The sequence below is a fragment of the Hypanus sabinus genome, chromosome 1 (assembly GCF_030144855.1).
Source record: "Hypanus sabinus isolate sHypSab1 chromosome 1, sHypSab1.hap1, whole genome shotgun sequence".
Classification (NCBI taxonomy): Eukaryota; Metazoa; Chordata; class Chondrichthyes; order Myliobatiformes; family Dasyatidae; genus Hypanus; species Hypanus sabinus.
Window position 1 is genome coordinate 135,076,394 of NC_082706.1, and position 15,692 is coordinate 135,092,085.

The 15,692-nt window shown below is 42.0% G+C and overlaps 1 protein-coding gene across 1 annotated transcript in view; it reads right to left on the bottom strand.

Annotated features, from left to right (window-relative positions):
• Window positions 1–472: 472 nt before the first annotated feature.
• Window positions 473–15,692, bottom strand: part of LOC132379589 (cadherin-7-like) — a 61,962-nt gene continuing 46,742 nt past the window's right edge. The window contains exons 6-9 of the mRNA XM_059947713.1: window positions 14,058–14,179; window positions 9,975–10,092; window positions 6,387–6,638; window positions 473–960 (exon numbers count right to left, since the gene is read on the bottom strand). Coding sequence (XP_059803696.1) covers window positions 473–960; window positions 6,387–6,638; window positions 9,975–10,092; window positions 14,058–14,179 — 980 coding nt within the window. The remainder of the gene's footprint in view (window positions 961–6,386; window positions 6,639–9,974; window positions 10,093–14,057; window positions 14,180–15,692) is intronic.

Sequence of the window (15,692 nt, forward strand, 5' to 3'; positions counted from 1 at the left end):
CAAGTGGTAGAAAGACACAGAGCTTGCAGATGTGGCTGACCTCTGACCCATGAGCTTAAGAAATGGAGGAACACTAATCCAAATTCTGCTGGTGCTCAAAATCTTACGCTAACAAATTCAGAACACTAAATAAATCACTTCATCTTGTCTTTAGTTTGCAATGTTCCAAGTCCATGTCAGGTGAGAAGTGACAGGAAAAGGATCTTTAGCAGTCACGTTCTCCACAGATTCCCACTGAAGCCCATTTGTTATCCCAGTGTCGCTGATGAATTTTTCCATTGCTCTGGATTCATGCCAAGAATTTCAGGTTCCAAACATCTAATGAGAAGCAATCTTCTGAAAGTGGAAAGTGGTAAAAGTTTTTTGGCATCAGAAGGAATGCCCAGATGTAAGCAGGCACAGAAGGTGAATGAGACAACATCAAAAGCACAGGGATGACGTCAGCGGAGATACTTACGACTGTCTCCTGCCTTCATGAGGCTGAGTCATAGTTCCCATACAGTTCAGCCAGGTGGCGGAATCGGGGACCCCAGTCGCAGAGATAATTGTAAGGTGGGTCTGAACTAGAGGCTATTGAGGAGATTGAGCTCAGGGACCCTGCCAGTGAGCCGCTCCCCTCAAATGCATACGTTTGCAGGGAATCATATGGGAGAGCAGAGGGATCCGAGTCCGCTTCCCTGAGCCTGTCGTTGATAAACTCTCGGAATACAGCAGCATCAGGCCCCAGCCCAAGAGACTGCCGACATACTGACCGAACTTCTGGTTTTACTTTGTCACGGAGCTTGGCTGCTCGCCGAAGGTGAGACCCTCTCAGGGTGGCGATGTCGAAAGCCTGCGTGTCCTCCTCTCCGCCTCCTTCATCGTCGTATCGGATAATGTTCTCACACACGTCATCACCTTCGTCAGGCGACTGAGGCTCCTTCTTGTGTTGCCTGAGCGTGAGGAGGAGGAGGATAATTGCTGAGGAGGAAAGCAAAAGGAAGTTGCATTATAGGTAGACAAGGTGGTGAGGACAGCTTTTGTCACACTAACCTTTATCAGTCAGAGAACTAAGTATCAAAGTCAGAATGTTATGTTACAGTTGTACAAGATGGTGATGAATTTGGAGTATCATATTTTACTTTGGTCAGCATTTTAGAGGGAAGATGGTATTAAACTGGAAAGCGTGCAGAAGAGAGTTGCAAGAATTTTCCTGTGACTCAAGGAACTGGGTTGTAGAGAGAGAGTGAAAAAGTTGGAACTTTATCCATTGGAATCCGGCAGAATGAGTGGTGAGAGCTGTACTAAGTCATGAGGGATATAAATACGGTGAACACACAGGTCTTTTTCCCAGGGCTGGGGAACCAAGATCTAGAGTGCAAAGGTTTAACATGAGAGGGGGGAGATATAAGAGGAACATGAGGGTCAATGTTTTTACCTAGAGGGTGGCCCATACATTCAATATATAGCCAAGCTGCCAGAGGAAGTGGTTGAAGCATTTAAAAGACACTTGGACAAGTACCTGAATGTGAGTTTAGACTGACAAGGGCAAATGGGATTAGCTTAGATGGGTATCTTGGCTGTCATGGATTAGTCATAATTTGAAAAGTTTCAGCTGGCCATTTGCAATCCGATGAGAACTTGAAACAGGAGCCAGCAACCAATATTGTAGCTGGATTTCAACCACACTGAGCTTGTCACACAGCACCTTTCAATACAAAAGGTGCTGGGAGATTTGAAACTTTTTATTCATCGAAGAGATCTGGGCTTTACAGGCTGAGACAACATTTAATTGTCCATCCCTATTTTTCCTCAGAGACAAAAGAGGCAACAGAGATGGAAAATGCTAGAATTTGGAGTAACTCATAAGAAACTGGTGGCACTACACATGTCAGGTCAGGTACCGGCATCCTTTGAAAAGGTAGTGATGAGCTGCTTTCTTGAACTGCTAGTGTTTGTGTTGTGAGTACAATCTACAATGTTATTAGTGAGGTAAAATCTTGGAAATCGCTCAGTGAAAGAACATTGATCCAAGTATGGATGGTGAGTGCCTTGAAGGAAATTTTCCAGATAGGGACTTAGGACTCCACCCATCCAAGACGTTTTCTGTTCACCATGACGTCTAAAACATTGACAGATTACTATGGGTGTGTAAGGGTGGGAATATTGACTGACTGCATCACAGCCTGGTATGGAAACCCCAATGCCCTTGAATGGAAAATCCTACAAAAAGTAACAGATACAGCCCAGTCTATCATGGGTAAAACCCTCTCCATCATTGAATACATCTAAACAAAGTGTTGTTGCAGGAAAGCAGCATCCAGCATCTTAGACCTTCACCACCCAGGTCATGCTCTTCACACTGTCGCCATTGGGCAGAAGGTACAGGAGCCTCAGGACTCACCACCAGCTTCAGTAACAGTCATTACCCCTCAATCATCAGGCTTTTGAACCAGTGGCAACAACTTCACTTGCCCCATCACTGAGCTGTTCCCACAACCAACAGACTCACTCTCAAGGACTCCATCGCATGTCCTCGATACTTATTGTTTATTTATTTATTATCACTAATTCTTTTTACATTTGTATTTGCAGTTTGTCGTCTTTTGCATAGTTTTTTTGTCTTCCCTGTTGGGTGTGATCTTTCATTGATTCTATTATGGTTCTTGGATTAACTGAGTATGCTCTAAAGAAAACAAATCTCAGGGTTGTATACAGTGATATGTACTTTGATAATAACTTGACTTTGAACTTTGACCAGCAAACTCACTTTCAAGGGCTCTTTACAACTCATGGTCTCAGTATTATATTTGTTTGAATCGTATTGCCTGCCTTATTTTGTACATTGGTTTATTGTCGGTCTTTGTCTGTTATGTATAGTTTTTTTTTTGTAAATTCCATTATAGTTCTCTTCTATCCCCTTTAAAGACCTGCAAGAAAATGAATCTCAAGTTAGGATATGGTAATATATACTGTATGTGCTTGGATAATAAATTTACTTTGAATTTAAAAGAATCCAGTGACTGGGTCTTCACAACCTTTGGGTTGGAGCATTAAACAGTTTGATGACCCTTACACCGAGCCCCCAGCACACCTCAGCCCAGGAGGATGAGTTGTACTTGAATCTGAGGTGGAGCAATATCTTGGCAGGGAGGTTTTCTAAGGCTCTTGGGGAGAGTTTAAACCAGAATTACTGGAGGATGGGAACCAAACTAAAGAGACAGAGGAAGGGGCAGTTGGCTTACATATAGAGAAAGCTTGGAGGCAGTGAGAGAGGGTGGATAGGCAGGTGATAGAGAAGGGATACGCTCAGACTGATGGTTTGAGATGTGTCTGTTTGAGATGGTTTGAGAAGCATCATGAACAAAATGGATGAGCTTAGAGCATGGATCAATACTTGGAGCTATGATGTTGTGACCATTACAGAGACTTGGAGGGTTCAGAGGCAGGAATGGTTACTCAGAGTGCCAGGCTTTAGATGATTCTGAAAGGACAGGGAGGAAGACAAAAGAGGTGGGATTGTGGCACTGCTATTCAAAGATAATGTCTCTGCTGCAGAAAAGGAGGAAGTCATGGAGGGATTGTCTACTGAGTCTCTGTGGGTGGAAGTTAGAAACAGGAAGAGGTCACTAACTCTACTGTTTTTTTTATATATATATAGATCACCCAATAGTAACAGGGACATCAAAAAGCAGATAGGGAGACAAATTCTGGAAAGGTATAATAATAACAGGGTTGTCGTGGTGGGAGATTTTAATTTCCCAAATATTGATTGGCATCTCCTTAGAGCGAGGGGCTTAGATGTAGTGGAGTTTGTTAGGTGTGTTCAGGAAGGTTTCCTGACACAATATGTAGATTAGCCTACAAGAGGAAAGGCAGTACTTAATCCTGTATTGGGAAATGAACCTGGTCAGGTTCCAGGTCTCTCAGTGAGAGAGCATTTTGGAGGTAATGATCACAATTCTATCTCCTTTACCATAGCATTGGAGAGGGACAGAAACAGACAAGTGAGGAAAGCGTTTAATTGGATTGAGGAGAAACATGAAGCTATCAGGTAGGAACTTGCAAGCATAAATTAGGATCAGATGTTCTCAGGGAAATGTATGGCAGAAATGTGGCAAATGCTCAAGGGATATTTGTGTGGCTTCCTGCATAGATACATTCCAATGAGATGGAAAGGTTGGTAGGGTACGTCAAGAAGAAAAGAAAATCTTGTGTAAGGTTAAAAAAACTAGGTAATGATAGAGTTCTAGAAGATTATAAGGCTAGCAGGAAGGAGCTTAAGAATGAAATTAGGAGAGTCAGAAGGTGCCATGAGAAGGCCTTGGTGAGCAAGATAAAGGAAAACCCCAGGGCATGCTACAAATATGTGAAGAGCAAGAGGATAAGATGTGAGAGAATAGGACCAATCAAGTGTGACAATGGAAAAGTGTGTATGAAACCGGAGGAAATAGCAGAGGTAATTAATGAATACTTTGCTTCAGTATTCACTACAGAAAAAAGATCTTGGTGATTGTAGGGATGACTTACAGCGGATTGAAAAGCTTGAGCATATAGACATTTAGAAAGAGGGTGTACAGGAGCTTTGGAAAGCATCAAGTTGAATAAGCCTCCAGGACCGGATGGGATGTACCCCAGGCTGCAGTGGGAGGCGATGGAGGAGATTGCTGAGCCTCTGGCAATGATCTTTGCATCATCAATGGGAACTGGAGGTGTTCCAGAGGATTGGAGGGTTGCAGATGTTGCTCCCTTATTCAAGAAAGGGAGTAGAGATAGCCCAGGAAGTTATAGACCAGTGAGTCTTACTTCAGTGGTTGGTAAGTTGATGGAAAAGATCCTGAGAGGCAGGATTTATGAACATTTGGAGAGGCATAATGTGTTTAGAAATTGTCAACATGGCTTTGTCAAAGGTAGAGCAGTGGATGTAGTGTATATGGATTTCAGCAAGGCATTTGAGAAGGTACCCATGCAAGGCATATTGAGAAAGTAAGGAGGCATAGGATCCAAGGAGACCTTGCTTTGTGGATCCAGAAATGGCTTGCCCACAGAAGGCAAAGAATGGTTGTAGACAGGTCATTCTCTGCATGGAGGTCAGTGACTAGTGATGTACCTCTGAGGTCTGTTCTGGTACCCCTTCTCTTCGTGATTTTTATAAATGACCTGGATGGAAAGTGGAGGGATGGGTTAGTAAATTTTTTGATGACACAAAGGTTGGAGGTGTTGAGAATAGTGTGGAGGGCTGTCAAAGGTTACAGCCAGGCAATGATAGAATGCAAAACTGGGATGAGGAGTGGCAGATGGAGTTCAACCTAGATAAGTGTGAGGTGGTTTATTTTGGTAGGTCAGGTATGATGGCAGAATGTAGTATTAATGATAAGACTCTTGGCAGTGCGGAGGATCAGAGGGATCTTGGGGTCTGAGTCTATAGGATGCACAAAGCAGCTGCTCAGGTTGACTCCGTGTTTAAGAGGCCCTTCATCAACCATGAGATTAAGAGCCGAGAGGTAATGTTACAACTATATAGAACCCTGGTCAGACCCCACTTGGAGTACTGTTCTGATCACCTCAGTACAGGAAGGATGTGGAAACCATAGAAAAGGTTCAGAGAAGGTTTACAAGGATGTTGCCTTGATTGGGGAGTATGCCTATGAGAATAGGTTGAGTGAACTCAGCCTTTTCTCCTTGAAGCGTCGGAGGATGAGAGGTGACCTGATAGAGATGCATAAGATTATTAAAGGCATTGATCTTGTGGATAATAAGAGGCTTTTTCCCAGGGCTGAAATGCTTGGTACAAGAGAGCACAGTTTTAAGGTGCTTGGAAGTAGGTACAGAGGAGCTGTCAGGGGTAAGTTCTTTTACGCAGAGAGTGGTGAGAGTGTGGAATAGGCTGCCAGTGATGGTGGTGGAGGCAGATACCATAGGGTCTTTTAAGAGGCTCCTGGATAAGTACATGGAGCTCAGAAAAATAAAGAGCTATGGGTAAGCCTAGGAAATTACTGAAGTAAATATGTGTTTGGCACAGCATTGTGGGCTGAAAGACCTGTTTTGTGCTGTGGGTTTTCTATGCTTCTGTGTTTCTATTCTCCCACCAGTGAGAGCTAGCATTAACTGTTATTTATTCACCTCAATCCATCGGTGTAAACTCCATTCCCTTCTTCGCAAGTTTGCCAAGCCTGCCATGAAATGCAAACATCTTATTGGGTTCACCACTCCCTGCAGATTAAGTCGCCCCTTCTCACAACTTTCTCACTAAAGAGGGAATTTGTAAATTTAGCTACCTGTCTTATAACTTGACATGATTAATGTTGATCCAACATCTCAAGTCCTGATGTGAAACCCCCCTCCTCATACATTTTGCCCCCACAGATGACACACAGTGCTAGTAGAAAGGCAGTGAGCTTCCTCACCTAATATCATCAGAAGGCAGACTACCACAGCGATGAGGGCTCCTGTGCTAAGGCCAGCAGGGAGCAGGAAAGCTTCAGTGTTGCATAGTTGGCCAACTCCATTGTTACTGCATTTACAAACAAAGACAGTGAGGGTATTGGTGCTGCTCAGAGAAGGCATCCCATTATCCTCAATCAGGATGGGCAGCAAGTAAAAGGCCTGTGCCCGGCGATTAAATCCAGTTGTCCGTGTCAGAATGGCAGCGGTGTTATCTGCAGATCAAGACAGTAACACAAAATCTTTGTTAGGCAAAATAGTGAAATAAAATTAAAGTTAATAAACTGTTATTGTCACATATCAAGGTACAGTGAAAGACTGCTATGTATGCCATTGCTGCAGATTGTTCCTTCATGTAGTACATTGAGGAGGGATAGGGGAAAACAGTACCAGAAAACCATCTAAAATATTATAGAGAAAGTGCAAGGCAGCCCGTCAATAACGTGCAAGGTCTTGACGAGGATGATTGTGAGGTCAAGAGTTCATCTTACGAAGTTAGGGGATCGTTCAATAGTCTTTTAACAATGGGATAGAAGCCATCCTAAAGTGTTAGTTCTATGTGTTTTCAGTTTTTGCATCTTCTGTCCAATAGGAGTGAGAAGAGAGAATATCCAAAGTGGTTTCGTCATTGATTATGTTCTTTGCTTTCCTGAGGTAGCGAGAAATATAGAGAGTCCATGGAGGGAGTGCTGGTTTCAGGATCTGCTGAGCTGTGCCCACAATTCTCTATAGTCTCAAGCGGTTATGTGCAGAGCAGTTGCCATACCAGGCTGTGATGTATCTAGATGGAATGCTTTCTATAATATATTGCAAATATTGGCAAGAGACAAAGGGGACATGCCAAATTTCTTCAGCTTCCTGAGGATGTAGTGGCACTGGCGAGCTTTCTTATCTGTGGCATCCGTGTAACTGAACCAGGACAGACTATTGGTGATGTTTATCCCTGGGAACTTCAAGCTCTCAACCATCTCTACCTCAGCACCATTGATGGAAACAGGTGTGTCCACTTTCCCACTTCCGGATGTCAATAACTGGCTCTTCTTAGTGTATGTGGCAAAGAGGACACCCAGCATATTCTCCATGGGTTAATATCAATAGACACATAACACAACACAGTGGTACATTAAGTCAAAGTCACTCTCGATTGGCACTCCTCCAATCTACATCCAGTCACAATGTCTGCTTGGATAATAAACATGATCCCATGGAACTATATATAAAGCATGCGTAAGTTATTTGGCTCAACTTGAACATGCTGGTGACCAGAGACTCCATCTGCACTTCCTCATCATTCACAGAGCCAACTGTTCCTTCCTTTTCAAGTGTCCATCTACATTGCCAAAGTGCCTGCCGCTTTAGTTCACCATCTCCTACTCTGACCATTCTGTGCATGGTCTCTTGAACTGTCACAATGAGGCTCAATGCAAACCTAAAGGACAACCTCATCTTCACTCCAGATAAATTGCAGTCTTCAGGACTCAATATCAAATCCAATAATTTAAGATTACTCACTTTCTGTTTATATCAGAACTGTCCAACTCTTTTCAATATCATTCAATCAGATCATTAGGTAACTCACTCTTTCTTGTGTAGAGGAAATAGAAGGTGGAGTTTAATCTGGACAAGGATGAGTTGCTGCACTTTGGAAGATTAAACAAAGGGAAAACAGAGTTAATGGCAGGACCCTTAATAGAGTTGAATATACCAAGGAAGAAGAAAGAATGAACAGAGTCTTTAACTTTATCCATTGAGTTCATCTGATCAATTGCAAGGAAGTAGTAGTTCCTTAGAATATGATGCCTCACAATACATACACGAGAAATTAAACAGTATTGGGTAGCTAAAAGAACAGAAGACACTAGAAATATTCAGGTGAGTTTGCATCACAAGGAAGAGAAATATAATTACTATTTTGGGTCAGAGATCCTTTGTTAAATACTCAATAGCCTAGCCTGCTGAGCATTTCCAGCTTTTTCTCTGTCTGTCATATTTGGTTTTCATGTGCCAATTGACTGAAATGAAACAGACACATCTTTAAAAAAAATTACAGGGCATACAACAAGAAGAGAGCTCAGAGTTTCTCTACAGTACTCTGGTAAGTTACAATATTCTGGGGGCAGAAACATTTCACTCCCTCTGACAAAAGCAGAGACTGGAAATCCAGCTGCAGCTCCTGTAGGATTGGCATTGCCCTTTACTGAATGCCAGGGTTCACAATGATGCTATATCACACCGCAAAATGCACGGCAATAATGTGCAGCTGCCAAGAGAGCAACTTAAGTTAAATCATGTGCTCAGTAGGGAGTAGCACAAAAAGTTGGAGTCATCAGCAGACCTAGCCCTGACCACAACTCTGCATGGCATTATTATTGTCACATGTAACAAGATACAGGGGAACAACTTGTCTTGCATGCTGTTCATACAGATCAAGTCATTACACAGTGCATTGAGGCAGAACAATATGAAACAATAACAGAATGCAGAATGAAGTGTAACAGCTACAGAAAAGTACAGTGCAGGTAAACAATAAGGTGTAAGGTGGACAATGAGGTGAACTGTAAGGTTAAGAGTCCAACTTATCATACAAGGGAACTACTCAATAGTCTTATAGTAGCAGGATGGAAGGTACCCTTGAGCCTGGCAGAACACATTTTCAGATTCATGTATCTTCTGATCAATTGAAGGTAAATGGGACAACATCCAGGTGCAAGAGGTTTATTTATCATGCCGACTGCTTTACTAAGGTAGTAAGTGTACAGACAGAGTCCAGAGAGTGGAGCCTGGTTCTTCTGATGCTTTGAGCTGCATCCACGACTCTTTGCAGTTTCTTGCAGCCATGTGCAGAGCAGTTGCCATACGGAGGCATTATGCATCTAGATAGGACGCTTTCAGTGATGCATCAATAAAAGTTCAAAGTTCAAACTGCATTTATTTTCAAAGTACACACACTGTATGTCACCATATACAACCCAGAGTTTCAGTTTCCTGTGGGCATAAACAGTAAATAAAAGAAACACAATAGAATTCATGAAAAACTGCATACAACAGGACAAACAACCAAAGTACAAAGGACAATGAACTGTGCAAATAGGAAAAGAAAAAAATAAATAATATTAATCATAAATAAGCAGTAAATATTGAAAACATGAGATTGAGGCCCTGAAAGTGACTCCATAGGTTGTGGGAACATTTCAGTGATGGGGCAAGTGAAGTTGAGTGAAGTTATTCCCTCTGGTTCAAGAGCCTGATGATTGAGGGGTAATAACTGGTCCTGACCTTCGTGGTGTGGATCCTAAGGCTCCTGTATCTTCTTCCTGATGGCAGCAGCGAGAAAAGAGCATGGCCTGGAAGTTGGAAGTGCTTGATGATAGATGCTGCTTTCCTGTGGATTGGAGAGAATCAATCGAACATGCCAAACTTCTTTTGCCTTTTGAGGAAGTAGATACATTGATATCCTTTCTTTGCCATAGCAGCTACGTAGTTGGATCACGACATGTTATTGGTGATGTTCACTCCTTGGAATTTAAAGCTCTCAGCCGTCTTAAACCTACCTTGATTATCTCTGACAGTGAAGTTGAGACTACTGGTAGCATCTGTAGCAAGAGTGAAGCGGAAATGCTGGCCATCCACCGGATCATCCTTGTCCACTGCACTAATGGTCTGAATGAGCTGAAGAGGGAAAGATTCAAATATCAGCCTGGAATGAGAACTAAACATCTCAGCTCCCCTTTGACTGATCAATGCTTGATTGGTAGGAGCTGGATCATGGTTGCAGGATGGAATTGACCTTTAAATATTCTCATTTGGAGTTAATGTGTGCCGTTCTAGTCAGCTCATTACAGAAAGGATATAGAGTCTTTGGAAAGGTTCACTGGGGTGCTGCCTGCAGTAGAGAACTTGTGTTATAAGGAGAGGATGCACAAGCTTGGGATGTTGACTCTAGAGTGCTAGACGCTGAGCAAAGAAGTGAGAGGAAGTTTCTAAAACTATGTACGGCATAGAGTCTTTTTTTGCTAGGGTGCTATTGGCAAATACTATAGGGTATAGCTTTAAATAGGGAGTTGGGATGGGTGGCGAAGAAGTTTAAAGCACTTGTACAGGAATAGCTTCTTAAAAATATGTACAGAGAATGACTAGTGTCTGGAATGTACAACCAGGAGTAATGGCTGAAGCAGGAACAACAGTAACATTGAAGACCCAAAGCCATTTTTTAAAACCATATCCGCAAGTGCATATGTACAATGAAAAACTTACTTTCAGCAGCATCACAGACACAGAGCATCAGAAGCCAGAATTATTTACCATAAGACCAGAAAATCTAGAAGCAAAATTAAGCCATTTGGCCCATTGAGTCTGCTCCACCATTTCATCATGGCTGATCCAATTTTCCTCTCAGCCCCCATCTCCTGCCTTCTCCCCATATTCCTTCATGCCCTGACCAATCAAGAGTCTATCAGCCTCTGTCTTAAATATACACAAAGCCTTGGCCTCCACAGCTGCCTGTGGTCAAGAATTCCACAGATTCGGCATTCTCTGTCTAAAGAAATCCCTCCTCCTCATTTCTACTCTAAAAGGATCCCCCTCTATTCTGAGGTTGTGCCCTTAAGCCTTAGATTTACACCATAGGAAACATCCTCTCCACATCCACTCTGTCATGGCCTTTCACCATTCCATAACCTTCAATGAGGTCATCCCTCATTCTTCTGAATTCTGTAAATACATGACATTCAATCCTGGAATCATTTTCATGAATCTTCTTTGAAATCTCTCCAGTTTCAGTACATCTTTTCTAAATAAGGGGCCCAGAACTGTTCACAATACTCTATGAGGACTCAGCAGTGCTCAGCATTCCAGACTCTAGTGATTTTTGAAAGATCATTACTAATGCTTCCACAATCTCTTCACAGACCACTTTTAGAATATTGGGGTGTACACCTTTTGCTCCAGGTGACTTACTTACCTTCAAACATTTTATTTTCCCAAGAACCTTCTCTCTAGTAATGGTAACTCCACACACTTCACAACCCCTAACACCTTGAATTTGAATCATTCTGCTGGTGTCTCCCACAGTGAAGACTGATACAAAATACTTATTCAGTTCATCCACCATTTCTTTGGCCTCCATTCTACCCCTCCAACATCATTTTGCAGCAGTCCAATATCGACTACTCTCACCTCTCTTTTACACTTTATGTATCTGAAGAAACATTTGACGTCCTATTTAATATTATTGGCTAGCTTACTTTTGTATTCCATCTTTACTGTCTTAATGACTTTCTTTTAGTTGCCTTATGTTGGTTTTTAAAAGCTTCTCAATCCTGTAATTTCCCACTAATTTTTGGTCTATTATATGCCCTATCTTGGCTTTTATGTTGGCTTTGATTTCTCTTGTTAAACAGTTATGTCATCTTGCCCTTAGAATACTTCTTCCTCTTTGGGATGTATATATATCCTGTGCCTTTCCAATTGCTTCCAGAAATTCCAGCCATTGCTGCTCTGCCGTCATCCCTGCCAGTGGACTTTTCCAAACAATTCTAGCCGACTCCTTTCAATGCCGCTGTAATTCCCTTTACTCCTCTGTAATACTAATACATCTGACATTAGCTTCACCTTTTCAAATTTCTTGACCACTTTCCCCCAAAGGTTCTTTTACTTCAAGGTCTCTAATCCTACCCCTGTCATTGGTACCTACATAGACAACGACCTCTGGCCATTCACTCTCCCACTTAAGAATCTTGAGCACTAGATCAGAGATGTCCCAGGCTCTGGCACCAGGAAGGTGACATAACATCCGGAAATCTTGTTCTTGTCCACAGACCCTCCTGTCCATTCCTCTAACTAATGAATCCCCTATCACCACAACATGCCTTTTCTTCCCCCCTTCCTTTCTGCATCACAGAGCCGGACTCAGTTCCAGAGACCAAACAGTCAAATCAGCGGCCGGAGCAGGCTACGAGGATGAGGTTTTACACAGGTCAACGACATTTGTTTGAAAGTACAGAAGGGACAAGTGGGGCGGCCATTGTTGGAAGTAGGCCAGTAATGAGGTAGGAGTGTCAGGCTTTGGCTCAAAGGAAATTTAGGCTTGAACGAGGTGTTGGCTCTGGATAAGATACTGTTAAGGTTCCCTTTTTTTCTCTCACTGTACCTAGTGTAGAAAATGGCTGTTGTGTCTTTTTCATGCCAGATATTAGAGTCCTGGGAGCACCAAAGTCTCCCAGGGAACTACATCTGCATGAAAAGCATCTGGCTGCAGTTCTTGAAGACCGTGTTCGGGATCTGGAGCAGTAACTAAGAGCTCCCTGACCACCTTCTTACATCAACTCCATATCCCTTGATAAATTTATTGGGTAAAACTCCATGAGGTCCTGAAGATCCTGTTGCAGAAGGCATCAGGTTATATTCTGAACTTTACTGTAAATTGAATTATTACCAATTTCCATTTATCCAAGTGTTCTGGAGGACCCATAAAATGATTCAGTCCTTAATTTTAGACTTCTCATTTCTTCTCTGAGTTTTTGCAAGACCATCTGACATAGAAGCAGAATCAGGTCATTTCAACCATCAAATCCGGCTGATTTCACCCCCCCCCCCACCCCATTCTCTCACTTCTCCCCGTAACGATTAAGCCCCTTACCAATAAAGGTGCATCTCTGCCTCCAGTACACTTATTGATTTGGCGTCCACCTCTCTGTGCAACAAATTCTACAGATTCACCAACTTCTGACAGAAGAAATTCCATAACTCAGTTCTAAAGGAATAACCTATAATCTGAGCCTGTGCCCTCAGATTCTGGATTCTCCTACTAATAGAAACATTTTCCCCACTTCCAATCCACCCAGATCTTCCAGTATTCTCCAGGCATAACAATCCAAGGCTGTAACTTTTCATGTGAACAATTACTGTCCCTTTTCTGCCAACTCATTTTAAGTTGATCCAATTACCCTCTCCCCACAACTCTATAAATCTTTTTCTGACAACTGCTTATCTAGAGTTCTTTTCAACATAATTGCATCTGTGCCAGCAGGTCTGCAGAGTCAGGTCACGTATAAACAGGCCTATCAGCCCATTGAATCTCTGCTGACCAATGACACTGAATCCATGTTCTACTCATTGGATTTCCATTGGATCTCCTCTCACCCAGATCATCCTGCTATCTCCCCATTACAGGTAAATAATCTGTCAGAAACCAGAACACACAGAGGAAACCCAAGAAGAACATGCAAACTCCACATTGACAGCACACAATGTTAAGATCGAAACTGGGCCTTTGGAGCCATGAGACAGCAATACTAACCATTGCACTATTGTTGCCTCCAAGTACCTGCACTTACCTCTCCATAAATTCTGCAACTTAGGCCATGAAATATTTTGTGTATTAAACAAAGTATCAAAAATGAGGCCCCCAAAATTAGTAGATCATAAAATAATCTTTCCTTGATGTTTTTTTGAAAACCCATATGTGACATCTAGCCCAAAGTTCGCTCAAATAGACAGGTAAACTTCCCCCACATTAAGGACCACACTCCACGGAATGAATTCAAAAAACTCCTGAAATGATACTTGCATCTCCCACATGGCCAGTGAGAATAATTTGCAACAGGAACAGCTTCCTGCTTCTGGGGATTTCTTACCTGCCCATACTTTGCATTTTCACATACAAATGTTTCGTAGGGAATTGGAAACATCGGAGAGTGATCATTCTTATCCAGGACTCCTATGTGTATCAAAACAGAGGTAATCTTCTTTGAGTCATCTGGAGAAAGGAAGGGATAATGAAGAAGGGTTTACTAATATTTATACCTCTTTTTCTTCTAAGCCTAATTAATCACTTCTTCTGACAACTTTGCTTAATGCCTGCCATTGCTTAAAGAAACAATTACTGACTGTTACTGATTTTAAAAGATGTTCCATTTGTTTTACTCATGGCAACAGTCCCTTCCATCTGAAGAATGGTGTCCATTTACATTATTCCTGTGCTGATTCCATTTAATTCTCCCTACAATCCTATAATTAACTCCCCCACAAATTCTCCCATTAGGGTTAATTAACTTACCAGCTTGTCTACTTTTGGGATATGGAAGGAATTGAAGCTTCCAGGGGAATCAATGCACTCAGTGAGAACATATATTAGACAGTGCTGGAGATCAGGACTGAACCCGGGTCACTGGAGATGTGAGGCTACGAGATGTACCACTGTGCCAGCCAGAATGAGCTGATTAATTGGATTGTCTTTTTAACACCGCAGTTTTTGAATTTGATCATCTAAGCTCATAATATTGATTAAGTAGTGACTCAGTAATAACAAGCTACTTTTTATATCATTTACCACATGATATGTAGGCATCACAGGTAGAAGAGATACTACCCTTCTGTAACTGTCCCTGAGAAACTTGCTGACCCATCTTCTGGAACATCTGCAGACCTGGTAATGTAGGTTCTCCCAGATATGGGATTCTTAAGCTTAAACCTAGCAATGAGGAACAGTGAGATATATCCAAAACTAATTGATGTGCAAGTGTTATCCTTCAAACTACTTGCAAGATTATTTACATGATAGTACCTCATTTAAATAGAGATAAGTGAGTTGTGGTCTCAGGGATACAGAAAACTGGAAGTGAAGTTGTAGAATATTTATTATAATATACAGATAATGTGAAATGGAACAAGTAATCATACTAGACAGTTTGATTGCAATTTTGAACCTCTTCCATGAATGGTATTGGTTTGTTGCCATGTACTGATACAAGGTAAAATAAAACTACGTGTGCCACCCAAGCCAATCATACCATGAGTGCATTGAGGCAGTACAAAGCAAACAGAATGCAGAAGATAATGTTACAGCCACAGAGAAAGTGCATTTCAGGTTGGCAAATAAAGTGCAAGGGTCACGAGTAGACCAGGAAATCAATTGTTCATCTTTAGCATACAAGAGGTCCATTCAACAGACTTATAGTATTACCAACTATACCAATTTTTATCAATGCACCATAGAAAGCATAAAGGCTTGGTATGGCATATCACAGCATATCTCAGCATATCACAGGAATCAGTCACCCCTCTATGGATCTATACTTCAAACTGCAGCAGTAAAGTAACCTGCATAATCAAAAATCTCACCCACCTCAGACATTCTTTCATTTCCCCTCCCCAATTGAGCAGAAGATACACAATCCTGAAGTCATGTACCACCAGGCTCGAGGACAGCTTCTTTCCCACTGTTACCAGACTCTTAAATGGACTTTTTGTTCAAAAATATGAATCTTAGG